Below are 26,491 nucleotides of genomic sequence, written 5' to 3' on the forward strand. Positions count from 1 at the left end.
TTCCACCTATACTATCTCTTGCCGCCATTGAAGCTTCATGCTCGGCTTCTACTAAATCCCTTGCTTCCTGAGCTCGCCGCTGAGCTTCCAATTCCTTGGCATGCTTTGTCTGTAAGCGCTTCAACTTCTTAGAATCAGCATCCTGTCTTTTCACCATCATCCTATTTGCGCAGATAGGTGAGAGCACTAAGCCCTTGGTTCCAAGAAGCGATTTGCCATTTCTTGCCTTGGTAGCATCTGCTTTGTGGGATTGAGACTTGGAAAAAATCCCGCTTCTTACTTACCCTTCCACCCTATATAACGATCTCGTTATTTGCCGTACGGAAATGGTGTTTTAAGCTTTAAAAGGCTTAGCTATCTAGTGGCTGGTAGAGATGGGTGGTACTGGGTAAAAAATAAAAGGGGAAAATGAATTTTTCCCGGTAAAAATTGACGAATTCGAAGGTTATATAAGAACCATAGTTATCTATTAAAAGAAGCCTTAGCCTCCCTTTTTTAACCCGATCAATTGTAGCTTTATAAAAAGAGAAGAGCTATTAAAGTGCCGGTTTATCGTCAACCCAACCATTTGGCGTAGGTTTAATTCGAAAATCGGGGGTAGTAATATTTTCATACCACTCCTCTATATATAAACTACCCTTAGGTAGAAACTATGGTAGTATTAACCAGCTATTAGTAGCAATACACTCAATACTGGTAATTGACTCTGACTGACCACCGGTAGCGATGTCGCTGGTTATACGAGAGGTAATAACCTTACGTTGCTTGCCTTGGCTAATTCGGTAGCCAGTTTCGTCCTAATTGTAAATCTTATATAGAAGGAATTGATACCGCTCCATTTCCTTAGCGAGCTAGTTAAACTAGAGAAATAAAGCGCCGTAATCCTCGGAATCAACTCTCGATTTTTCCTTTAGTTTTTAGTTAATATAATTGAGACTAGAGGGTAGTCTTACAATGAAGCGGTATGCCCAGTTATAGCCCACAACCCGATCGGAACCAGCAATTTTTAGAAGCCGATTAGCGGCCTATTCAACTAGATCTGGGGGTTGCGATATATGGAAGTTGTCTAGGGTTTGAATCCAGCTTACTAGGGCTTTTTCTTGCATCTCATTTAATGATCTGGTTGCTTTGGCACGGTCGGAAATAGACTGGCGCCCGCGTATCCTAGCCCTAAGTATGTGGTATGGAACGTCAAATTCTCGCGCCAATTTAGCGATATTGGGCTTAGTGGCTTGGTGGAATGCATTGAGAGCTTCCTAGGTTCGATCTTCGGTGGTTTTCGTCTGATTTGACATCGTATTGTGGTATAAAATTGTATAGGAAGTTGATAAAATGACAGAAATTTGACGTTTGGTGAAAAAATGACTTTTGGTGGGGCGCACCAACCCCCAGTATGGGTGGTTGGGCGCTTGGCACGGTTACAAGCCACAAAGCAAGGTACAAGGATGGCTTGGGCTAGATGCCTGGGTAATCTGGCATAAAAGTGGATAACTATGTTATGGGCCCGACATTATTACAACTTGAGCGTCCCAACCGAAGCACCAACATCCCAACCCAGCACAAGATGGCACGAAACCTTGATCCCTGGCAGTGTAAGATCATTGTCTACATAATACGAAGTAGGAACAAACTAACTATATCTCAAATCGCCAAGGTGGCGAAGTGTAGTAAGCGCTCTGTCACTAATATACGCAAGAATATACGGTCATTCAGCAGTACCAAATGTCCTCTCTCTAATCTCTGCCGGCCGACCACCAAGCATCACTCCTATGATGCTAGACGCCTTTTTTGACCACCTCGCTAAAAAAACCCGGCCTATATATCGAAGAGATGGCTATATTTCTATAGGATAGGTTTACCGTATTATTATTATCGTCTAGTGTTAAACGTATTCTTTCTAAGGCTAGCTAGACAAAAAAGAAAGCCTAAAAAAAAGCAAAAGAACAGAACCCTTAACTACGAGATTTCTACTATAAACTATCCGAGTTTCGTTTATATTATCTGATTTTTGGTAACGAATTCAGGTATAATAAACGAGTGGGATATAGACGGACTAGTGAGTCACTACTCGGCGTAACACCTATCTAAGTATCTAGTTTCATCGGGGCCAACGCTACCAGATACTGCTAGTATATACTCAAGAAGGCATTATTTTGTCTCGGATTTTCAAAGGTTCAACTGATGCTGCGTTCTTTAAATCGTTTATTGAGGAGCTTCTCCAGCTCTATAGGCGGTAGCCGGAGCCAAAATCCGTGCTTGTTATAGATAACGTATATGCCCATCATTCGGACCGAGTTAAGTAGTTGTGCTCTAACGTAGGAGTGAAGTTACTATACTTGCCCCCTTACTCTCCGGATTTCAACCCGACTGAGGAGTTCTTTGCCGAGCTAAAGGCTTCCATCAAGAAAGCTTGGTCAATGTATAAAGAGGATCCTAACCAAGGGTTTCATGCCTTCGGCGGTGTATTCATAACGTCGGTGGAAAACAGGAGAGCACCGAAGGCCATTTCCGATATATAGGTATCACGATAGAAGGTATAAGTGACCATTATAATAAATAGTAATGTGTGTAAAATTGGAGATTAGAGATTGGAAATAACCCCTGGATGGAAGAGAACTTATACCCTTCAACAGAATAACTAATTGTAATACAATGACAGTGTGGACCAGTCCACCAGGATAATCCCTGGATGTACGCGGTCATTATAGTATTTGACAGGAGTCCTCATCCGTGGAATAAGGCTGATTCCTCAACAAAACGTCTGAGGAGAGATACAAGCTCGGTTGGGCAAGAAACGTCTGATTTCTGACAAGAATCCAGTTGCTCTTTTGCCAGCAATAACACCGCTCCATGCTCCCTTTCCTCGATTGCCCATTGGATTGCTGACCTGCCACATTTGTCCAACGCAAATATATCAGCTCCCGCTGCGAGGAGTTGCTGTAACACTGCTACATGTCCTCGTCGCGCTGCCCAATGAAGTGCGGTCATTCCAGTGCCATCAGGGAGAGAAGGATCGATTTCTTCGGAAATCAAATCACCTATCTCTATTGATTGTCCATCTCGGGCAGCTATATGGAGTGGTGTCAAGTTCTTCATGTGAGCCGGTGCAATTTCAGGAGCGATAGCAGCACCTTCTGCCTGACGAAGAAGTTCATCGAACCGGGGTGGGAAAGATGCCCAGTTAAGTGCAGTTCTTCCACATTTGTCACATGCAAACACGTCGGCTCCAGCGTCAAGTAGTTGCTGTATTGTTGCTGCAGCTGCGGCTGTCCTACCACCTTGGACAGCCCAGTGAAGGGCGGTCATTCCATGATCATCTGTTGCTGTTATATCCACCTCTCGTGCCAGAAGCATCGAGAGAATTTGTTGACTTCCACCATATGCAGCGTGATGAAGAACAGGACCTGTATGAACAATTTGTTTTCTTTCCACTACTTGTCCAAAAGACAAGTGGAATATCGGCATTGGTGCAGATGTAGACAGTGCGTCGGCGTTCTCAAAGGCATCAAGAAGTACGCTAAATGCCTCCACGTTGCCGCAATGTGCGGCGCTATGCAATGCGGTAAGCTCGTTAAAATCTGGATTAGATGCCGATATATTGTGATCAAGTAAGAACTGGACTGCTTTCAGATTCCCTCCTTGAGACGCGTGATGTAATGGTGTCATGCCCCTTTCGTCCGTTGACGTTGTACTGGCTCTAGCATTGATAAGAAGCTGCACGACAGAGTCATGACCTCCGGAAGCTGCTAGATGTAGTGCTGATTCTCCACTGGCATCCACCGAGTGTATATCTGCTCCGGCTTCGAGGAGGAGACGTACAATGGTCTCATGGCCCAGGGAAGCCGCCCTGTTCAGTGGCAGCAACCCTAATGTGTCCGGTAGAGAAGCCTTCACCCCGGCGTCCAGGAGAATTCTTGCAGCTTCCATATGCGCAGACAAGACTGCCAAATTCAATGCCCTTTGACTAGCATGAGCGCCCGTGTTCATGAGCAATTTAATTAGCTCCTCATTCCCTCGATCAGCTGCTGTTTCCAGTGCAGTATGCGGTGTTCCAAGGCCTTCCATATGAAGATCAGCTCCCCAGTCCAAAAGCTGCCGTACTATATCGTCATGGCCTCCAGCCACTGCCCAATGTAATGGCGGCACTTTACCAAAAAGTAAAGAGCCATCGTCATTAGTGCGATCCAGCATCGCCGTCAGGCCCATAGACCCTTTTTCTGTTGGATCGCGGAGTGTGTCCATCAAATGGTAGGGGAGGCTTGATGGATTGGCTCCATTCTCGAGCAGCAGAGCTACTATGTCTTTGTGCCCTTTATAGGCAGCCCAGTGTAAAGCCGTCAACCCAGGGAAATCGAATGCATAGATATCCGCTCCACCATGGATAAGGAACTTTACTACTTCAATGTGTCCACCGTATGCTGCCAAGTGGAGCGCAGTTGTGCCCTCGAGCGCGTCTCTCTGAAATATCAAACGTATTAGCAATTTTCAGAGGGGATTCGATATAAAAGATTGGATACTTCGTAGTCTGTATGAGAGTAAAGGATATGAAATTTTCTCGGTTCTTCATCCACAGATTTAGCTTGGTGTCTGTATGACGCAAGGTCGGCTCCAGCAGTAAATAACCTCCGCACTGCTTCAGTATCTCCATCCAATGCTGCCTGAAGGAGAAGTTCTGTATTGGAGTACTGCTGAGGGCGGGTTACAGGGAGGTTGGAAGTAGTCGTCACGAAAATGTCGGCAGGGGAGATAGGCAGTTGGCTGCACACCCCTCTTTCAGCGCGTAACAGGCTATCAACGCCATCGAGATTTCTATTGCAACATTGGAGTTTGCAGGGGTCATCATCCACCATGATCGAAGTTGACCTTGCCGTATCCGATTCAGCTAACCGGCAGATGGCAACCAGGCAAAGAACAGTTCTGGCTGAGTGACGCATGTATAATATCAGAGCTAGGTGACTGCTCAGGACGTGCTGAAAATTCGCAAACAAATTTTGTGAATGCTTAACTGCTCTAAGCAAAACCAGGCTCTCAGCAGTGAAGCAAATGCGAGATGCAAAAGAGAATTGTTGGCAGATTGCCAGTTCGGAAGGTACCTTGTTTGCTGGGTTTGCGAGGAACAACCTGGAAGTTCCAGGCTTCTATTCTTGGCTCTTGTATCTTTCATACTGGTATTATTACCTGATAGGTACAAAACTGGTTATTTACGTAATACCCATATTAGGTTTCGCGCATCATGTGATTGGGTCTTGAAAGAGCATCTCTGTGTTCCCCAACTATGAAGGCAATAACGGTCGCCGCTGTACTAAATCTAAGCACATCTTCTCCCCATACCATATGTCGGTCTGGCCCTACTCCTAGGTGGAGAAAGGAGTAAATGCGAGCCAATCATAAATTAGAAACGCTTTGATCCCAGAATAAAGAAACCGGCAATGTTCATCTATTCTATGCTGAAGCTAGTTCTAATTTACTCTTGAGCCATTTAATGGTTTTACCTAGGCTTCCGCAGAACCCATTTTGGGTCGGAACCTTCGACCCAAAACCCAACCCAGACCCAACCCGGACCTAGTGACTGAGGCCCCAGAAAACCCAGTTTCGACCCAGTTCGATCCAGTTTTTGCATAAAAAGGGGTCTTGGCAGTCATAAACCTGTAAAATCAGCAGAATTATACACATAATTAGCGTGTTTGTATAGTTTGTAACCCAATTTGGGGCCCCAGACTGGGTTGTCGTGCGGAAGACTAGTTAGGGATGAGGAGAGAACTAGGAGAATATAAGAGAGGGAGGAGAAGAGGCATCTTATAGGCGCCCGGCTAGGCAAGACGAAAAGCGAGGGCGCCTAGGCGGGACTATAAAAGGGAGCCATTTTCGGCGTCGTTTTGGTGGCAGGTGGAATCTAAGGGAATGACTGTTGAACGGGCGCCAAACATCACCGGAAGATGATGACTAACGGCGCTAGGTGGGTGCAAAATAGTGATGGTACTAGACGGTAGGCGGTGAAGCGCCGGCTCGCCCTCCAAAGTTACGGGTGGAAAGACGGCCGTTTCTGGCGCCACAAGAGGTCATTTTCAGCGTCATTTTCACAGGTCCTCATATTCTAGTTGTAATGTTTGTGATGGATAAGTTCCTAACAATTTCTCGCGTCTTCATACTCTTCATGTTTAGTCCTCACCTCTGCTCCATCAGCAGAGAGAGGGTGTTCTTGTCAGGCATCAAGAAATGCTGCATGCGACCCGGTGCTAACATGCGGTTGTTTAAATTATTGAATCTACCAAGGGAATATTGTGTATGTAAAGTGTGCGAGTAGGGTATTTGTCACGAGCCCAAATGGAAGTCCGGGACTCAATGCGAGAAAGATGTAGTCACCCGCATAAAATATATAAATCGATGCGTGTGCTTCAACGCCAACACCACCTACTATTTTTAGTTTATTTTTTATACCGCACCTGTTACATACAATGGCTAGATAAGTACATAGGTTAAGGCTAACTCTGTATATTAATACTTTTCGGACAAAATGGCTGCAGCATGAGGAATGCACCCCTAAAAGTCGATGCAGACCTTTCCAATATGCTGCCCGCTTGTCATGAAATCGAGGGCCTTGATAAACTCATCACGGCCAAATTTGAAAACCTTTTCAACCGGAATCTGCAGGTTTCGGTTGCCGATGAAGCGAACCACATCTTCTAGCATCTCCTTCGACCCGACCATGATACCGCGAACAACCGCTCCTTTACCCAAGGCAAGAAGGGCGACATCAGGCATCTCGTCTTGAGAGGCAAGAGACAAGATTCCGATACAAGAAATAATTCCGCCGTACGCGATGGCTTCCAGAGATTGTTTGATCGTACGAGAACCACCGTTCTCGAGAATGAAATCAACACCCTGGCCACCGGTGATCTTCTGAGCCTCAGCTGCCCAGTCCGGCGTTTTCTTGTAGTTAATAACGTGATCGACTCCGTACTTCTCCTTCACGTAGGCCAACTTCTCATCGGAAGAGGATGTGATGATAGTGGTCGCACCCGCTTCTTTAGCGAACACGAGGCCGGTGATAGACACTCCTCCCGTACCTGTGAAACAAACATTAGCCATTTTGTCTCAAAGATAGTTTAAGCAAGATTAGGGGGGTATAGCATTTACCCTGAAACAGAACCGTCTGACCGGGCTTCAATGGCATGTTTCCATAGAGAGAATTCCAAGCGGTCACACCAGTACAGACGACACTAGCCCACTGGGCATAGCTAAGAGTAGACGACTCTGGGATTTTCACCACGCTTTGGGCCGGAATCGTGATATACTCCCTTAGAACTCCATCGGTAGGGCCGCCTAGACCGGTATACCAGGACTTCATAGGTCCATACAGAGTTGCCGGATCGAAGGCAGCTACGACTTTGTCACCTTGCGCAAGTCCATTGACACCTTCGCCAACTTCGACGATATCGCCCGAGGCATCGGATCCCGGAACGACATTGTCCTTCACGGGAAATGGGTACTTGCCAATGGCGATAGCAATGTCTCTGTAGTTGAGAGAAACGCTACGGACTTTGATAAGGACTTCATGCTTTCCAACAGTGGGACGAGGTTCATCGAATTGTTGGATGTTTTTCCAAGAATCGCGAGTAGTGTGGCGAAGAACGGTATGGGAAGACATCTTGAGTAGGGAATTTAAGAATGAATTCTGACGTTTGGGGATTGAAGTGAAGAAGGCAAATTTGCAGCAGGAGCACAGGGTCTATTTAACCATTCTCTTCCCTACATATATGTCTTAAAAAGGTAAGAAGAAGGTGCATTTAATAATCTATGACATCATCCTGTTTCTATAATTACGTTCCTATCTGTTTCTACCTCATCCGAACCACATCGCGTTTTTCTACCCCAAGGATTACAGATCTGCTTACATATGAATTTTCGTTGGATTATCTATCCACTGGTCAAGGGGGAGGATAGCAAATTATGGAAACAATGGAGCAAAATCCATTACCAGTCCACTGAACTAGTCCTATGCCGAATGGAGTAGATATGGGGCATATATGGAGTAATTACCCCAGAACCCATGTTATTCCACCTTCTCGTTCTATACAGCCTTCCAGAGATCTTGATAGTGTTATTGGGCTAACTAGATTCACTATTTAGATCCGGGGGTTGAGTCTACACGTAATTGCTGGAACAGAATTTGGTAGAGTAGCTGAGGTTGGTTTTGAAAAGGCTAGACTTGCGTAGAATTGAGCAGAGAATTGCGAGCAGAATTGCGAGAGAAATGAGTAGACTTCCTACGCATTGGTTGGTCTGCTGCGTAAGCCAAAGAGCTTGAAGTTGTCAAAATTGTGAGGGTGAATCATTGTATCCCCGAGATCAGGTCGAAGACGCCACCGGAGAATCCAGGATATCTGCGATAATTGTAACACTCTCACCTATCACCTGAGAAACATCAAATACATGAAACCCTCTAAATGTTTCGGCCCACAGTCGGGCGGTACATGCTGCTAGACGGCGTACTGCATCTGCATTATCGTCTGCCCAATCTGAAAGCTCTGTAAGATCTGCCTCTCTGACAACAGTATAAATCATGCTGAGAAGCTTGCGCTCATCGTCCCGTAGCGTTTGAACGCCGAACATCTCAATAGATCAAGCAATCTCCTGGAGCCAATGGTTGAGAAGAAATGCACATTCAAAGTTGCAAAGCGAATGCTGCATGCTCCAGTTCAGCATTTGAGTGCGTGCTATAAACTGTATGCCCGACCGGACCGGAATACTCAGAGCGTGGATGCATTGTAGAGCCGCACGGTCAAGAAAGGGAGAGCGTTTACTGACAGTATGTCGGTCATCAATAAGCGCACGGGCAATTTCCGCAGGATTCCGAGTGCTCAGTTGACGGTGCGGTCCTGTATTGGCATTGAGACGAATATATGCCAAGCGCACAAGGGCGGTTGCGTTGAATCCCATGCGACCTCTGGGCGATAAGGGATCAATGGTTGATTCATAGGTTGCCTCTCAGGAATTCTGCCACGCTCGCAATGCCGATTCCATTGCCTGCATAAAGCTCATTGGAAGAGACCCGGTAGATTGTTCTACCAGAGAAGTTGTGCTGCGAGCGAAGAATATCTCTTGGAATAAGCCGTGGATGAGTACATAATTCGCGAAGGCAGAAACTGCCTCTGGTTCGTGGATTTGATGGCCCTGGAGAAGTTGTCCCAACGCTTGCTGGAAATTTCTGGAATCGGGCGTATGAAGACTTCGCATCTGCCTCCACTTTTGGGGGTTAGGTGCGTTCCATTCTTCGCCGCAAGCTGGCAAGGTCAAAAGTACTTCCTGGTTCAATATCATCAGCAGGACATTATAGGCTATACATTGCAAGTTGAACTGAGCATATGCCACCCATAGCGTTCGACGGCGCTCCTCTTGCTTCACCCATTCTTCCCAAGAAGATGTCTCATGGCGTTCGTCAGGCGTAGCGATACCAATTTCACGGACTAACATAGCAACTTGGCCGGACATCGCGAGTGAGTCCCCCGCCGCAGCGCGATGGCCCCATGATGCCAAAGTCATCAACACTATAAGTCCCTGGAGCAAACGCAAGATCGGAGTTTTCCTGGATGAGCCACAATAAGCACCTTGGTGTTCATTGCGAGTAGGGGAGCTCTGCGGATGACCTCGCACATTCGAAGGGCCAGTATAGCCAGGGGAAGCCTTTGCCAGATTCGAAATCACCAGGCCGTTGCGCTGATCGAGACGCCAGCTGATAAGTGCGTGGGGCATGGTATATCATGTACCCTTTCGCATGCTCAAAGCGATAGAAAGCTCCGACCGCCGCCAGTGATAAAATGAGCTCTGTGCCAAGCGATAGAGCAGAGAAGCAGGGGGTATGGAGGAATGGCATGTGGTCATGATAACCGCGAAAGAATCCTTCTAGGAAACGAGATAGAGTATGACGAGAAGGCAACGAAAAATATGAGGGAAGAATAAGAGCGAGCTGTTTGATCTCATTGGAAAGGGCTGCGTAGTCCGAAGGCGTCAGTTTCCAAGGGGAAATTGAAGGAGCAAAATTCCCTTTCAATTGAGGGTTTTGCGATGGATCTCCCTCTTCCTCAGCAGCGGTGACGTGATTCTCGTTTGGTTCCGTGAAAATATGTCGCGGTTCAGGCAAAGATGGTCGGGCTGAAGCTGGTAAATTGTGTGTTTTGTTTATACCTAGAGAAATATCGGTATATTGTTGTCCTTGCCCTATTCGCTCAGAGCTTTGCTCCTCCTCCAGGCGAGGAGCTTGATATTGCTGGGAAATATCAACTAAAGAGAGGTTCGTGTCGAAAAAGCTGGCAGGTAGAACCTCCGAAAATGGACGTGAGTCGTTCCAAAGAAAGTCTAAATCATCATTTTCATTCCACGGAAATGTTTGGTTGGCGGGTTTTTCCGTCGCGATTCCCGTGAGATCTGCTCCAAGGGGGAAACCAATTGGGCTATTTGAATGCCCGGCTCGTCGCAAGCATGGACATGTGGGGATAAAGAGAGTCTGGCCTCAGTAATCGTGGAGCCGAGTCCCTGAGAGCCATCAAGCTCGTGAGTACCGAAAGAGTTGCGAGATTCACCATCCCCCTCGGCTACCGAGGATGGGTCGTCAACAGCCACATCGGAATACTCGAGGCTGTCATTGTGGGAGATTCGTAGATGGCGCGTCAACATATCTCTTAAAGACGATCAGCATAGTTATCATTTCGTCAAAAGTCATGCTTACTGTCGTGTCTTCCACGACATTCACATACGAAAGGCTTCTCGTTTGTGTCTCCAAAAAGGTCAGTAAATGGACAGGGGTGTTTTATTTCGGAATTTGATCTCTCTTACGGGTACGCTCATGTCGCCGCAGATGTTCTTGTCTCTTGAACTGCTTTTTACAGAACCTGCACGGCGGGACAAGAGAGCGTGGTCTGCCCATTGTGGTACCGAGCCGTTGCATCAACGAGGGCAGGAAACCTGCGGAGCTTTTATGATGGAAATACTATTGGAGAGTACCGCCATGGAAGATCGAATGTGTGGCTGATCCTTAAGGCGTAGATGAGCCGCGAGTAGCGCGGGTGCTAGGACGCGGTCTTCATCATGTGGCGGATTGCTGACAAAATGGCCCAGGAAAGGACCACGCGACGGAATACAAAGCTTCGACTCGGACCACGCATCCAATACTGGAGGAGTCGAATACTGGCCAGGTCTGCACTATATCTTCAGGGAATTGATCAAGGCCGCTGGGGTCGTCATGTTCAATCACTGCGAATCACCTGGCTGTTTGCACTGTTTGCACTATTTGTGTTGGCTATCGGGAATGCCAAGATCTACAAATTTTACTATGAAGATATCAGTTCTGTGAGATTCCCCATCTCTTTGCTAGCTGAGTGGCAGAAAAACATATGCTGCCTTACTAAATGAGTATTTGATTCCTATCAGAAATTCTTGAGGATACAAACAAGTTCAAATCGTACATCGTAGTGAAGGTATGAGAAAAAAAAGGAATATTTTTAAACCTTTTAAACCAGATAATCCAAATCACTCGCATTGGCTCAATAGCAGAGCATATATACTTATATCCGTGGAAGGAGACGCACTTACATATCCATGGATGTCGGTAAGGGTACTGGTGGTAGAATGCACATGATATCAGATTTAGATTAGCATCTGGCTAAGATTTACACGGGTCCAGTACTTAACCCCCTTCAGATAATACAATCATCATCACCGTCATCACCCTCCACTTTCCTCTGGCGCTTCCAGACCTCGTTCATCTGTTTGCGGGGTCTCTCTGTCGCCTTCGAGTGACCACTAGCTTCTGAGCGGTCAGCATAGACAATATGCGACCATGCTTATTTCGAATTGCCCAGACTAGAGCCGTTCTGCCATGTTTGTCTTGAAGATTCAAGTCAGGACCACTGGCCAATAATGCACGCACTATATCATCGTACCCATTGCGAGCTGCGCATATCAAAGCTGTATTCCCGTCATGATTTTGCACATTCAAGTTAGGACCACTGGCCAATAATGCACGCACTATACCATCGTACCCAGTGAGAGCTGCGCATATCAAAGCCGTGGCCCCCCTATTATCTTGTACATTCAAGTCAGAACCACTGTCTAATAATGCGCGCACTGTATCATCGTTCCCACGGCGAGCTGCCCATATCAAAGCCGTATCCCCGATATGATCTTGCACATTTAAGTCAGGACCACTGTCTAACAATGCGCGCACTATACCATCGCACCCATTGCGAGCTGCGCATATCAAAGCTGTATCCCCGTCATGATTTTGCAAATTCAAGTTAGGACCGCTGGCCAATAATGCACGCACTATACCATCGTACCCATTGAGAGCTGCGCATATCAAAGCCGTATCCCCGATATGATCTTGCGCATTTAAGTCAGGACCACTGTCTAACAATGTGCGCACTACATCATAGCACGGTCTCGAAGCTGCCCATATCAAAGCCGTGTTCCCCATATTATCTTGTCCATTCAAGTCAGCACCACTGGCCACTAATGCGCGCACTATGCCATCGTTACCATTGCGAGCTGCGCATATCAAAGCCGTGGCCCCGGTATGATCTTGCAGCTCGAGCTTTGGGCTGAATCCCAGGAACAAAATGACCATGGCTTCAAAGTTTCCAATTATAGCGCAATTCAAAGCCGTCTGGCCAGTCTTGTTTTGAAGATCCAGATTGGGGCCATGTTGGAGTAAAGACCGCGCAAGCATTTCATGTCCATGTCGAGCGGCGCAGACTAAGGCCGTATCACCTTTGATGTCTTGGTAGTTAATGGCACCGTGTGCTAGTAAGAAAGAAACTCCGTCTATTTCTACCATATCTCCGCGCTGTGAGACTAGGTGTAGTAGTTCACGGTGTTCGGGACTTGCACGGTATATGAATCCATCGTTTTCCGTAGGCAGATCTCCAGAGTTACTGTGCCATTGGTCTGAGGCTTCATCTAGTGCTGTTCTTTCTTGATCGTTTGTAAAAGCAATGTCTCCTGTCTCCGTCCGTCGGGGGAGAGATGAAGATGCATTGGGTGATGTCAGATCATTGGGGCGTCGTTTCGCGAGTCTCTGTGCGACGATAGCGCGCCCGAGGTCTTTTTGACGTTTGTGAGAACTTTCCCGAGCCTCGCGGATTGAGGCAGCAGATTGAATGGCTATTGCATCGTTGTCCGGAAAGATACGATCACAATGAGCGAGTACCATCTCGTATCTGGTTATCCCACTCTCGAAGTCTCCAAGTTTCACATCAATTTTTGCAGCCTCGAGGATCTCATCCATGTGCAACTCAATACTCGGCCACTGTGTGTTGGAAACCAACCTGTACTTGAGCGCAATATCCCAAAGCTGTTTGGCCTCGTGTAGATTTCCCAGTAAACGGCAGGTATGGGCGTATATTGGCGCCACGGCACCGAGGAGTGCAAAGTATTTGCCATCTGGGTCTTGGAAAAATGATCTGGAAACTGACGAAATAAGCATCTTGAGCAGATTGTGAAGTTCCCCAGCGTGCTTCCACAACCCTGTCAACTGGAAGCTTTCTGTCCCATACTGTAGGTATTGTCCGCTGAGTAGAACGGCGGTAGCTAGGCTGTCGCGAATGTCGTCTTCTGATGCCTTTGAGCGAATAAAGGCGCGGACCAGAGCATGCATCGCACAGCTCTCGATAGAAGTATCGTGTAAACTGCGAGACAATTTGACAAATCCAGATGTCTCAAGCTCATGAATGGCAATTCCAAATTGTTCAATTTCAGAACGCAATTCTTTCAGCCAACGGAGAAGGCCAAATGATTGCGTCTCACCTATCTCTGGTGGAAAGAACGGCGACTCGAGAGTGGAGTCAAAAGAATCCTCGAATCCAGATTCAACACCAAAAACGAACCGCGTAGACCCTGTAGTAAAAAATGCGGCAAGATGAAGTAGCTTGATCGCGTGTGGATTTCTTTGGCTAAGGCCATCATATGACATTTCGAATACCGCCCACAGTGTCCGACCTTTCTCATAAGATCCCACGTATTTCTGCATAGGAGTTTTGAGTGCTTTGTCGGAAAAGCGTTCTTGGAAATATTGATTGAAATCGTTGATCCGGATAATGCCGTATGATAGAAATGTGCCAGCTTGTTCGAGAGCAAGCGGCAGACCACCCAACTTACGACAAATTGACTGCGCTATCACCTTTGCTAAAAAGTGTTAAAAACCAAAACGAGAAGAATCTGCTTTGAACACATACCAGAATCATCGGGTGCGTTAATCCTAGCGCATCTTAGCAAGATTTTCGATCCTGTAAGTTGATCTACCCCCTCCAAATGGATATCAGGGAAGTCTAAGCGCATGTGCAGATCAGATGCAGTGGTCACCAGTAAAATATTGCCATGCTGACAGACAGGTAAGTATTTTCTTATATCGAAATCCTCAGGGTCATGGACATCGTGAGCTCCTGGAACACCATCAAAAGCCATAATCCAAGAACGGTTCGTTTTTCTTTCCAACCATTCAATCACTTGTTCGACAGCTGGCCTGCCTTGGCTGTACCCTGGAAGTTGAGATGAAAACCTCTCAAACGACTGATGGATTAAAGCAGAAGATGAGCTGTCAATCCACAAGACAGACTGATAGGACTGTTTGTTGGTATTGATATAGTGGGCGGCGAGCTGTGTTTTCCCAGACCCACCAAGGCCCCAGATAACGAGGCGTTCTGTGCTCAAGTCAGAGCTAAAGCATTGCTGCATTTTAGACAATTCCTCTTTTCTCCCGAGAAATGTTGTGAGGATGGGTACCTCGGACCGGATCCCTTGGAAAGGAGTTTCTGCCCTTTTGTCTGAAATAGTCAGCATGAATTCTTTCGTTTACAGGGTAAACAGTTTATTCTTTGTAGTGGGAGCTTTTAGAGGAGGTGAATAAAATATATTCTATACTAACCACATTTCGAAGATCCAAGTATGGACGTCCTGGGTCTAATCTCATACAGCACTGCTTTGGCATAGGCAGCCGCCATTGCTGCTGCATATGGTTGCCACTCTTTGTTTTTATGTTCGTCCCCGTAGTCACATACTCCTCGAACTACTCCAACTGGAATTCGATTCATTGTACCAGCGGCCTCCATTTCCAGTCCAATAATACCATATTTGTCTCTCAGCTCGTTCCGTTTCTGACTGTTCTTCATAAGCTTCTCCCCGGACCCAATCGGTCCATACCACACTCGGGTTCTCGCCGAGTCAGGTCTTGGTTCTCGCTGGATAAGATGTGTAGCTCCTGTATCGTCTGTTTCGTATAGGTGGTCATGATCCTGTCCCGGGTCGTCGAATGCCCCGTTGGCATGATGCTTATCCTGAATATTTTTGTAATGAGGAAGGAATGAGTCGAGATCACGAGGAGCCATAAGTTTGATATTCTGAATCGCTGATCGGACAACAGTTTCAGTATTCGCCAGCACATGTCCGTAGTGCAACAGTTGGAACCCATTGTCTCCTGTTTCTTTGCCCAAGTCGTACGCTATGAGACCGGCGCTGTTGCCCTCGGGAAGGCCCACAAGAACATCACCCAGTCGGATATCCCGAGGCGGTTGTCGTGAGAGGTTCGGAAGACCCGCAGCTACACCAACGAGTAAGCCAAACCAAAGGTTCGGAAAGAACTTTTTGACTTGACTGGCAAGTGCAGCTGCGGACCCGGTGCCATACTCTTGACCCGCCGGTAGGGTAGCAATGATGATGTTATGACCACCCAAATCACCAGCACGAAACACATAGTCGTCCCCCCGATCCAACGAGAACCGGCCGTGGTGGTGATGGTCCAACATATGGAGCGCAGCCTGGGCCTCAATCTCGAGCGGTGCTATCCAAACGACCGTGTAAATGTTTGGGTCCAGTTCGTTCAGCATCTCGAATAGCTGAAAGGGGCTTTCAAGGAGAATGGCTTTGGATCATAGGTTAAGCTTGTATGTCCGAATGTCAGGTTTTCACTATTTTCGTAGCGCTGGGGAAATTCCTCTTCCCCACACCGCCCTTTGGGGGTGTTGGGCATGTAGACGTGTTTTGATCAGGCGGGGCGATACGCATTTACGTCCAATGATATTAGAATATGGATCAGCTGAGGGGTCAGTGCAAGGGTCCCGCGACGAAGGCTGATTCTCAGCCGCGTCCTGTGCGACTCCAGGGGGATGCTTACCTATTAGATGATCTATATTTTCACGTGGGTCTTTAAAAGTTGATATAGTAATGACGGATTGATCTCCCCACTTTAGATTGTTACCGATGGGAGTTCCCGTCCAGCCTTTGTGTCAGGAATATCATTCTAATACCATTGCCTTCTTGCCTCGATTTTTTTCTAAGTGTTTCGATAGTTGATCATGTCGTCCATTGATGTTGTAAACTGAAACACGCAATTGACAAGAGAACCATAGATTCAGGGCCTTTTAAGGTGTCTCGGCGCGTCACCTGAATTCTAGTTTCGATACAGTATTTTCGTCTACCCTATGCTAAGTTAAATCAAGAGACCTGAACCCACCATGGTAATCAAGCTGCCGTGGACGCCAATTGAGAGAATCAAAGCCTAGTAAGGCGCCAGTGTTCACAAAAGTAAACCCTGATATGTCGAATATCATGTCAAATTCTAGATCACGTAACGGAACCCGGCAGCAATTTGGGGTGGAGTTGGGCCTGTTTGCCCCGTCTCTAAGCCTCGGTCGAGCTTATCATTCTGGCGCCGTATATAGATACGTGCTACAGTCGCCAGAACGATAGCCAAGACGGACGCAGCAAGGTTGACCAAGAGGGCAGTTGGATAACGCGGCTTGGAATAATAGAGATACGAGGCCCACACTATAAATTGGACATCAGTCAGAATGCCAGTCAGCGATAAAGCATCACAGCCATAGACATGAACATTATTAGTTCCTCCAGGCGGCCCGGGGTCGTCCGTCGGTGGGGTACCCTATAAACTATTGTTATCGAGTTAAGGCTGTAGACCCCCATTTTTGACTTGTTGGTGTTAGTATAGGGTAAAGTCAAAGTTATTAAAATAAAATAAAGAAGTATCTTATCGTTTGATGCATGTAAATCCCCACTCCCCCATTCTCAACCCCCTCACGATATGCAGGAGTACCACGCTATATAGACGTGATAGCCATAGTACATCGTAACCCAATTTGACCAAAATATATCATCCATTCAAAATGTGGCGGATTTTCAGCTCAGGAAGCACACCAAAACAAGACCCTCCACGCGGCCTACCAGCATCATGGTATCGCTCAGAGGCAATGTACCAACTAGAGAGACGGGCAATCTTCTCCAAGCGCTGGATGTTGCTCACCCACTCAAGCCGTTTCAAGAAACCTGGGGACTATCTCTCTTTTACAATCGCCAACTTCTCATTTTTTCTAATTCAGGACCGAGACGGCACAATCAACAGTTTCCATAATATCTGCCGACACCGCGCATTCCCCGTTGTCCAATCCCCTTCCGGCTCAACATCCATACTAAGCTGCAAGTACCACGGATGGTCATACGGACTGAAGGGCAATCTTGCCAAAGCTCCCCGATTCGAAACAGTACCCGATTTCGATAAAACCAAGCACTCGCTATTCCCAATCCATGTGCATGTCGACAAAGCTGGCTTTGTATGGGTCAATCTGCAGGCCGGTGAGACGGATGTGAAATGGGAAGATGATTACGAAAAGGTTGATGAGGAACCTCGGATGCGGAGTTTTGATTTTGCCGCCGAGTTCAAGTTCGATCATTACTGGGATATGGAATTGGATGCGAACTGGAAGGGTGTCATTGAGAATTATAATGAGTGCTACCATTGCGCTACTTCTCATCCGCTTATCAATGGCGTTTCAGATTTGCCAAAATATCGGGTTGAACCCAAGGCCCGGTATATGGAGCATCATATCTTCAATAAGGAAGGTTCTGATAGCCAGTTTCGACGGGCGATCACATACTTCTATCCTACGACTTCTGTTACGGTGACGTGAGTGTAGAAAACCAATTTTTGAAGGTGGGAATAGCTGGGCTAACGGAAGCGGAATCAGTGATAAATTCTTCTATATCCAGCGCATGATTCCTGTATCTGCTACCTCGAGCAAGATCGAAAATGAGGTCTACCGTCACCGGGATGCTACCGATGAAGAATTTGATAATATCAACGCGTTCTACAGGCAGGTTCTCAACGAGGATAAGGAGCTTTGTGTTGGAACGCAGGAGAATCTTAGCGCCGGGGTTTTCACCAATGGTGAACTACACCCTAGCAAAGAGAAGGTATTAATCCAACATGGCCTTCTATTACACTAGCTAACCGAGAGATCAGGGGCCCATACACTTCCAAAGTAGCGTTAGACAAATGGTCATGGAACACCGGAAAAGTGAGGAAAAGCAAGGAGGATCGGAGATTTGGCCGGCCACCGCGAATGCTCAGTTGTCAAAGAATTCGGCAGAAGATGAGACCTTTTGTTCGCAGTTGGAGGCCTCTAGTTGTATGGCCAAACCGGAACTGGCTTGGTAGCCCGATGCACAAGGTTCTTGCTCTAGTTATGTACCTGTTAGAGAAATACAACATGAAGCTTGGAACTGTGGCCTATGTGATCTTAGTCACTTGCCAATTAAGTATTTATTATTCCATGTACTATTCCCATATTTCCGCATCTTGGCCTGATGGGAGAGGAATAAGGAACATAATCACGCCGGCAGGGTTTGCACTACGCATAAACCTCCCGATTGATTATATTTCTTGCTGGGTGGAGTTTCTGCTTCAGATAGCCTGCCACTGCCGGGATTTTTGGGGGGCCACCTGATTCCCGCACTCGTACCTATTGCCTGGTTATGGGCCGCGAGCACCCAAACGGAGTGCTTAGGCTATTATTTATCCAATGCCCATTATGCTTACGATGATGAAAGTTGATGGCATTTGAATCCTATGTTATGGGCCAGCCAACCGAAGACCCCCACGGCCATTCCCTCCTGTTCTGTTTGGAATGGCAGATTTGGGAGGGTTGGTTGGGATATGCAGGAGACCTAGATTAAATGAGCCCAATGGATGATGGAGTCAAGCCAATGGTCTTCCACAAGTATTCCTACGACGGCCTATTTCTGTAATGCGTGCCTTTCGATACAATTCTACAATTTAGACTATAGGCATATTCACAAATCCCCGAGACATCGCATGAAAGAAAAAGACAGGCACGACGACCTATATCATAAATTCGCTAACCAATATAACTCCAACGAACAACAATACCCTATTTGTTCAGCCCAAGCGGGTTATCTCCAGTCTGCTTCTGTCCCCCAACACTAGAAACACCGCTTTGCTTATCTCCAGTCTGCTTCTGCCCACCAAGACTAGAAACACCGCTTTGCACGCCCTGTCCGGCGCCCTTCGTTGTATTACCGACCCCCTCCGTCGCGCCCGAGACGGTCTGCCCCAGGCCGGATGTTGCGTCGCCCACGGTTGAGCCGAGGCCGCCGACTGTGCTGCCTACTGTGTTTGTCACGCCGCCGACTGTCTTGCCCAAGGTATCGCCTAGGCCGCCGAGGAGTCCGGCTATTGATATTTGGTTAGCTGGGATTGCGGTCTGGGTGTTATTTATGGGGAACGTACGGTTTTGTTCGTTGGACATGGTGATTGTGTGAAAGAGTATGTTGTGGTTTGTGTTGTACGAAGTATGTAATTCAAAAATGGGAAGTGTCAAGTGTCTTGATGTTCGTGCAGCGTTGATTGAGATTATGGTAGAGTGGCAAGCATGCTGTCTTTATTTATATCACCGCCACGCCCTGAAACCGGTTACATAGCCATGATATAATGGGTGCAACATCCACTACTTTCTGACAGCCACCATGATGGAGCTAATATCTTGGATGTATCCATCTGACGTATGGCTGTACCCCATGTCCCCCGCAGAGTGGATAATGGGACGTCATTATTGGCTGATATTCTCCGGTTGCCTGTGGGTAGTGGCTGATCCAGTATTTCTAGAAAGCCTGATATATTAAATTACTGTGGCGAATTGGCTGGTTGTTGTGATGTTGTTTCTAATTGGGAGGCCAGGGTATGATGTCATTTTCTGTCCGATGCTTCGATCGGGTGGACCTGGCCAGGATCTTTTATATTAACTATAGCTTGGATGATCTCATGTTCGACAAAATGAGTATCGGCAGGGCTGGATTGGTTCGGATCATAAAGGCTATTTACGATTAGAAGCACATGGTCATCACATCAACAACTCGTCGTATACACCAAACGATATTATGGGTGTAACGACGCAACGACATATTTACAGACTCGCCTTTCCGCGAGACTCATATGGCATGAACAACACAAGAATGCCGGCCGCGATGAACAGTGCCCCGCTAACATAAACAGGAGCAGCGGTCGTGAGATCAGCGAACATGGCAATGATAGGAGCCATGATGCCAAAGATTCGGTTCGCGGACGCAGTTAATGCGTTGCCCGTACCACGATCCTTGGTGAGGAAGATCTCGGGAGTATAGGCGTATAACACAGCGTACATGAGACTGCTCATGAAACTGAAGGCGCAGTTCCAACCCAGCAGAGCATTTGAGGTGGTAGCTGTTGTTGACGCAAGGAGGAAGGCTCCAGTTATAGCTGTAGAACTGCTGAGAGCACCCTTGCGGCCAAATCCTGGTAGTTCGACCAGTACTCCACCGAGTAGACAGCCTGGGATGCCCATCACAGCAATAATCAACGAGTTGCGATACGTGATATATGTCGATCCATCGCCGAATTCAGCGCCTCGGGACTGCTGGATGTATGGGAGGAATGCATTGTATAGTGGGAAGCCTAGACCAATGAATGCCCAGACGAGGATGATCAAGGTTGTAGCCCATGCTCGCTTGGGGGTATCGAAAAGAGCGCGGACATGATCAAATCGTACTGTTTCCAGGCGTTGGCGGACGATGTTTGCCGCGCTGAAATGTTGTATCTCGCCCTGGTCCAAGTCGTCAAGCTCAGTTTTTATCAAATCAGAAGTCTTTCCATTCCTTCTGGCAACTTCGTGAACGACCTCCACAGCCTGCTCGTTCCTCCCCTTCCCCATAAGGTACTTGGGCGACTCGAAAATCGTGAAAAACACAAACCGACCGACGAACATGATCATCGCGATGCCACCCATCGCGATCATGAACCATCGCCATCCCATGTTATCAGCTTTCGTACATCCTTCTGCTGAACCACAAGTCCTATACCCAAGCAGCGGCCAACCGATCAAAGTGGCGACCACCTGCGCGAAAGCCCAGTCAATCGACAAGATAGTCAACAGGTACTGATGCGATCCAGGTAAGAACTCAAGAAAGATGGCCGAGTCAACAGGGAGATTGCCACCGACGCCGACAGACCACAAAGCCGCAAAAGTACAAATGGCTGCGAAATTGGGCGATCCCGCTGCGATCAGGCCAAACACCGCCGTGATTCCGATCGTCAAGTTGAATGCCCATCTGCGACCGAATACATCGCATCCAAATCCCCAAAACACAGCACCGACGAGCAACCCGATGTTTTGCGCAAGCGTTAACAACGGCGCTTTCGAGGGATGGAACTCGTTTGCCACTACAGGGAGGATCAGGGAGGTAACAATCGGCCATAGGTTGTCGCTTGCCCAGCCGAATCCGATCACCACGAAGAGCTGCCATTGGTATCGGCCCATGCCGATCGTCTGAATCGCGTGGTTGAGAACCTCGGCTTTGGCTTTGTAGGTCGCATCGGGACCCTCATCTCGAGGGATAGTTGGGCCCTCGATTGCCGTTGGCCCGAGGCCAGGCGATTCGGTCGCTTCTGACATGTCCTGCTGAGAACGGGAAAGATGCAGGAACGTGGCGGGGGACACCACGGCTTATAGCTTGGTTGTCCGCATTCTCGCTCTAACCCAGATCAGCTTGGAAATTTCGTGTCTAATCACATCCCGTGCAGCAGCTTCTATATCAACCTTATTCAGTGGTTTCTTTCTTTTCCGCCGACTTTGATTGGATGATTTGATGGCGTGATTGATGGATGGTTTTGTGTCAGAGTTGGGGGTTCTCAGATGCGCATTGCCCCAATTCAGAAAGGTGCGATCGATCCCGGCAGTCCTGATTGCAGGGATATTTTTCGTGTCACGTGGGAGGCTTTGAAACATTTTTTTTCCATATAACTGAGGCTTGAAGTTCATATAAAGAATCAATACCATGTAATGAAACCCATGCGATTTTCAGCCTATACTACTCATCCCCTGGAGGGAGGGCCCCATTTTTACGTCAGCACCAACACACCGCATAGAGAACGAACAACAAACCGAACTCCGACATCTGCCCATAAAGACTTAAGGCAGTCATAGGACCTAGACTGCCACTTGGGTACTAAAGGCGTATCTTCCAAGTACATAAGCGATGTCTCAAATCATGCCCGAGGTCCAGGCAGGTATTGTGAGTTCCAATTAGGCTCCTTCCAGGGGAAACCATTCGCACGCATCTCACGATATTCGATGTATCCCCCAGCAATCTCATCCTTCGAAGCAGGTGCAAGACCAACCACCACATCAGCAACAGCCAGCAACTGATCACGCAGTCGGGCGAAATCAATGGCCGCCTCACCAAAAGAAGGTGCCCACAGACTCCACAGCCCGTAAACAATAGACGTCGTCAGGATCAGGTAGTTATGGTATGTCGTCCCGATACCATCCTGGGAGGTGTAGAAAGGAATCTGCGAAGTGTTCTTCGGGGGGTTGCCCGGAGTTACCGCTATGCCGTCCAGCATGCGCCCTTTGACGGCAGCGTTGACAGCGTTGACTTAACGACTGGCTGTATGGGCCCAACACTCCAGAGAGTTGCTTCGCTGTTGCCGGTGAAGTTCAATACACAGCCGTATTGACCCTTGGGTGCAGGATATGACATCAGTTCCCGGTCTCCCATGTGCTCGAGAATAATGACTAGTGCAAGATTCCCATTTTCGTATTCTTGGTCGAGTTTCTTTGAGAACGGGATTGCTCCATCCCTGCTGTACGTTAGATATCCCGACATAAAGGCAAACTTGAGTGTCTTTGCTCGGGCAGGTGATGACATCGGTTGAGATGCAAAATACTTTGCCAGCGCAAGTAGCCCTGCAACGCCGTTATCCTGAACCCACGTTCCGCCGTCCGTATGCAAACCAATGATCATTGTTTCGTTGGACCGACCGGGAAGCTTCGCAAAAATCTCGCGGGTGTATTTGAGACTTGTGTTTGCGGAAATATTCATGGAAGCTGTGTGGCCGGATTGACATGCGTTTCGGAGTATGTAGTACTGTTCGGAGCCAAGATATACGCCCGGAATGAGGTAATGCTGTCCGAAATGGGGGTCGTAGTAGCCTTCCAGGGTCTTGCGAGGGATGTCAAACGTGGAAATTAATCCATTTGCTCCGCCTTGTCCAGCGGCAATGAGGTCATCGGCTGGTGTGGAAAGATAGGGCCTTTCATAGGTACTATTGATTGGGGTGGCGAGATCTGGCGTGACATACTATCATTGAGTTAGTATATAGTCTCTGGGTATCTCAAAACTCAAGTACACGGAGGGCCAAGGGGGGCTGACATGTGAATCGTTCAACAGATAGAGATATGGAACCGGCAAAGTGAGAAAGTCTCTTAGGACAACCTTTCCCCGAACATCTACAGATGAGATGCTCTGGTTGGAAGGGACATAGATCAGAGAGCCAGTGACTGCGGAGCCGTTGGTTGGAAAAGTGAATGAGATGGCGCCAACAATTGGGACATTGTGACACTTCCCTTTGGAGTTGATGCAAAGACTTCCCGTTTCACTCATACTCCTGCCTTCCTTGGGCTCCCAGACGTCAAGATCGTACTTGGACCCTCGGACTTCAAGTCCAGGTATATCATGCAGACTTTATTGACCCAGTCAACTAGCTCATTGTGCACTTCGCTTCCTGGCAGTCGCAACCCGACAATTTCCAACTCGATGGACTAGGTTGCGAAGCGCATTGATGGGAGAGAAGTCTTTCTTGTGCCCGATGCCCACGGCGAAAATGATAAAAGAGGCTTGTGGAGGAGCATGGCGAGATGGTTGGCGACATTATGAAATTCTACTTGCCTTTATGGCATCCTGAACTCAGCTGCCTTCAGTGGAGTATCTTGGGGATGTAGACACACTGCTCCACTTTGCGGAGCTCGCGGAGCTCTTAGACGGAAGGGCCGCCAAGCGCATGGAAATTGGATTGGATCGTCCCAATATTGTAGTAGATTTTCGAAGTAATCTTTTAGCGCTGTGGAGAAAATTGTTTAATGTCCTTGTCGGTTTTCACTCCGCGAGCTCCGCGGATTCCCCAACCTCGAGACAGACAATCTGATATGCACGAACCAAAGTATCATACATCTGCCGAACATCCGCCGCTTCAAAGCTCCAAGCACGCAACATTTGCAAGGAAACCTTCACCAGCCCCGGCCAATCGGCTGGCGAAGATAGACCGTCAATTTGCACATGCACAACCGCTAAGATAATCATAGCCATCGACCAGATCCCGCGGAGCGCATACCAGATACCGCCGTGCCGTTTGTGCTTTCGGAGGTGGATAATCAAACCTCTTGCCAGATGCACATATTCATTAGCACGTGAGAGAACTGGTTGACTCACAGAGCCGCTATTGTGGTGCAAAACGTAATAAAGGAACGGCCGAAGGATCGCCTCTCTACCACCCAGGAACCGGCCTTGCACAAAGAAAGACAGTTGATTACTTGCCAAGATTTCTGGGTCTACGGACGGCCGTATTGCGGGGGGTAGGTGGTTATACCATGCAGTCAATTCCTCTTCGATCTGCAAGGATTGTTGGAGAATATGGCGTATGTTGTCCATCCATACCGTTGGACCTTCTGGTAGATATATGAGTGGCAATGCACGGTCCAGTGTTCTTCGCAATGCAATTTCTGCTAGGTAATACAACCAACTTTGCTCTTGGCATTTGTTGAACGATATATCCCGGCTATTGATGTTGGGGGATTCACTGCATGGCAATGTTGGGGGCGAGGGGAACGGGTCGGGGTAATCAAGCGATATAAGAGCACTTCGAGTTAAGGGAATTTCATTCAAGAACTCGCTGTATGAAATAGGTCAGCATGTGTATAATACATGGCTCTCATTTCCGGCTTACCTTTCAGCTTTAACGCAGGACCAATATAGGCGTTGTTCAAGACGGTGTTCATTCTGTTCATTCAGTCCTGTCGGTCTTCGTTGGCAAAGCAGATATGCATGCAGCCGAGAGCAGGCCTGTTCAGTCCAGAACCAGGCTTGGAGAACGCGTAGCGTATGCTTCTCGTATATTCCTGCTAGATAAAGACACTGGATGTCCAGCAGTGTTGTACCTAGATAGCCGAAACGCTTGCGTGCTGTTTCGTAGTATGCTTCTGCCCGGGCGTAGGATGCATCATCTCTTATTGCACTTTCATCCAGTTCGCAAGTTTCTCCGAAAGGATATTCAGAAGCCAAACATCCAAGCGCACATGCCAGAAGCTGGAACGAATTATCAGAATCATAAATCAAAATATGAGCCAATCAATTGAAGGATCACATACCACAAGACAAGTCTTGGTGTCCCATTTCAACCCAGTTTCTGCCAATTGTTTGGCATACTTTTCAAGGTCATTCGGCTCAAGTATAGGGTTGCGCACATGCACATAGTCTAGGAAATTCCGGCACAGTGGAAGAAAGTCGTCTTCGCGAATTCCATACTGGGAAGACAATCGTTCTGGCGCGGGACCCTTCGCTGTATCCGAAGTAAACTCGAGCACAAATGACCTCTCCACGACTGGCTCTCCGAGGAATTCTCTGACTTTGGGCCAGAAAAGGAGTCCTTCAACACCGATGCGGGGGCTATATGATGGCGAATGACCAATCCTGTCACGCAAATTTCCGCGGTGCTCATTACCCGGGCTGAAAGCATCTGAGTTTGAATGACTCAAGTTTGATCCAGTGGTCGATCTGGTAGCTGAGTAGTGTGTAGAAGAGGTGATCTGTGTTTGGACTACACGGTCGAGAACGGCTCGGATCCCCTGTAACTGATGGAGAATCTCCACAGAGCCAGGGTCATATCTGATTTTTAATGTCCGTCAGCTTCATGGCATTTGGCCATGGGACTGTCTGTTGCCAACTAACTTGGCATCTGCAGCGGAGCTGTCGTCGGGGTATACGCAAACTAGTTTCAAGGTGGAGCATGACTGGCATGAGGGCCGGCCGTTGTCGCATTTGACGCGGCGATCCCTACATGTCCGACATGCTGTGCGCTTTCGCTTCCGCGCAGGAAAATCAGAAGGAGACTGTCCAACATTTTGGGAGTCCATTCCACGTGTTGATATTGCGGGGGAAATAATATGAGTTCGAAACAATCTCCGCGAGCTCCGCGAGATAGTTGTAAGCCCCTGGTTTGTCCGCGGGGTCCGCGGGGTCCGGTCCACGTGCTCCACGTGCTCCGCGGTGTTTGGGCACGTCGCGAAAAAGGGAGAGTGCACAATATATGCTAGTCACGGGGTTT

General features: G+C 47.8%; 10 protein-coding genes across 10 annotated transcripts; 1 reads left to right on the forward strand and 9 right to left on the reverse strand.

Moving 5' to 3' along the window:
• Positions 1-2,563: 2,563 nt before the first annotated feature.
• Positions 2,564-5,112, reverse strand: N7471_006785 (ankyrin repeat domain-containing protein 44). The gene is made up of 2 exons (XM_057279504.1): positions 4,518-5,112; positions 2,564-4,458 (listed from the first exon to the last, which is right to left on the reverse strand). The coding sequence occupies exons 1-2, from the start codon at positions 4,932-4,934 to the stop codon at positions 2,725-2,727; spliced, it is 2,151 nt and encodes a 716-aa protein (XP_057139114.1). The 5' UTR covers positions 4,935-5,112; the 3' UTR covers positions 2,564-2,724.
• A 1,428-nt stretch (positions 5,113-6,540) lies between these two features.
• N7471_006786 (zinc-dependent alcohol dehydrogenase family protein) lies at positions 6,541-7,648 on the reverse strand (the record flags this gene model as incomplete). Its single annotated transcript, XM_057279505.1, has 2 exons — positions 6,541-7,067; positions 7,138-7,648. The coding sequence occupies 2 exons, from the start codon at positions 7,646-7,648 to the stop codon at positions 6,541-6,543; spliced, it is 1,038 nt and encodes a 345-aa protein (XP_057139115.1).
• A 619-nt stretch (positions 7,649-8,267) lies between these two features.
• On the reverse strand, positions 8,268-8,613 carry N7471_006787 (uncharacterized protein; the record flags this gene model as incomplete). Its single annotated transcript, XM_057279506.1, has 2 exons — positions 8,268-8,384; positions 8,434-8,613. 2 exons carry the CDS (start codon positions 8,611-8,613, stop codon positions 8,268-8,270), a joined length of 297 nt encoding a protein of 98 aa, XP_057139116.1.
• Positions 8,614-8,988: 375 nt separating this feature from the next.
• N7471_006788 (fungal specific transcription factor domain-containing protein) lies at positions 8,989-9,753 on the reverse strand (the record flags this gene model as incomplete). Its single annotated transcript, XM_057279507.1, has 1 exon — positions 8,989-9,753. The coding sequence occupies one exon, from the start codon at positions 9,751-9,753 to the stop codon at positions 8,989-8,991; it is 765 nt and encodes a 254-aa protein (XP_057139117.1).
• Positions 9,754-11,758: 2,005 nt separating this feature from the next.
• N7471_006789 (nacht and wd domain protein) lies at positions 11,759-15,875 on the reverse strand (the record flags this gene model as incomplete). The annotated part of the gene is made up of 3 exons (XM_057279508.1): positions 11,759-14,178; positions 14,229-14,251; positions 14,965-15,875. The coding sequence occupies 3 exons, from the start codon at positions 15,873-15,875 to the stop codon at positions 11,759-11,761; spliced, it is 3,354 nt and encodes a 1,117-aa protein (XP_057139118.1).
• Positions 15,876-17,168: 1,293 nt separating this feature from the next.
• N7471_006790 (aromatic ring-hydroxylating oxygenase subunit alpha) lies at positions 17,169-18,496 on the forward strand (the record flags this gene model as incomplete). Its single annotated transcript, XM_057279509.1, has 3 exons — positions 17,169-17,965; positions 18,027-18,252; positions 18,302-18,496. 3 exons carry the CDS (start codon positions 17,169-17,171, stop codon positions 18,494-18,496), a joined length of 1,218 nt encoding a protein of 405 aa, XP_057139119.1.
• Positions 18,497-19,229: 733 nt separating this feature from the next.
• Positions 19,230-19,607, reverse strand: N7471_006791 (uncharacterized protein; the record flags this gene model as incomplete). The annotated part of the gene is made up of 2 exons (XM_057279510.1): positions 19,230-19,531; positions 19,589-19,607. The coding sequence occupies 2 exons, from the start codon at positions 19,605-19,607 to the stop codon at positions 19,230-19,232; spliced, it is 321 nt and encodes a 106-aa protein (XP_057139120.1).
• Positions 19,608-20,261: 654 nt separating this feature from the next.
• N7471_006792 (putative sugar transporter) lies at positions 20,262-21,785 on the reverse strand (the record flags this gene model as incomplete). The annotated part of the gene is made up of 1 exon (XM_057279511.1): positions 20,262-21,785. One exon carries the CDS (start codon positions 21,783-21,785, stop codon positions 20,262-20,264), a length of 1,524 nt encoding a protein of 507 aa, XP_057139121.1.
• A 593-nt stretch (positions 21,786-22,378) lies between these two features.
• Positions 22,379-23,775, reverse strand: N7471_006793 (uncharacterized protein; the record flags this gene model as incomplete). The annotated part of the gene is made up of 3 exons (XM_057279512.1): positions 22,379-22,767; positions 22,797-23,472; positions 23,545-23,775. 3 exons carry the CDS (start codon positions 23,773-23,775, stop codon positions 22,379-22,381), a joined length of 1,296 nt encoding a protein of 431 aa, XP_057139122.1.
• A 492-nt stretch (positions 23,776-24,267) lies between these two features.
• On the reverse strand, positions 24,268-26,300 carry N7471_006794 (uncharacterized protein; the record flags this gene model as incomplete). Its single annotated transcript, XM_057279513.1, has 4 exons — positions 24,268-25,060; positions 25,115-25,473; positions 25,536-26,052; positions 26,116-26,300. The coding sequence occupies 4 exons, from the start codon at positions 26,298-26,300 to the stop codon at positions 24,268-24,270; spliced, it is 1,854 nt and encodes a 617-aa protein (XP_057139123.1).
• Between the last annotated feature and the right edge of the window lie 191 nt (positions 26,301-26,491).

Source organism: Penicillium samsonianum, assembly GCF_028829775.1.
Source record: "Penicillium samsonianum strain IBT 33392 chromosome Unknown utg000003l_segment0_segment0, whole genome shotgun sequence".
Taxonomy (NCBI): domain Eukaryota; kingdom Fungi; phylum Ascomycota; class Eurotiomycetes; order Eurotiales; family Aspergillaceae; genus Penicillium; species Penicillium samsonianum.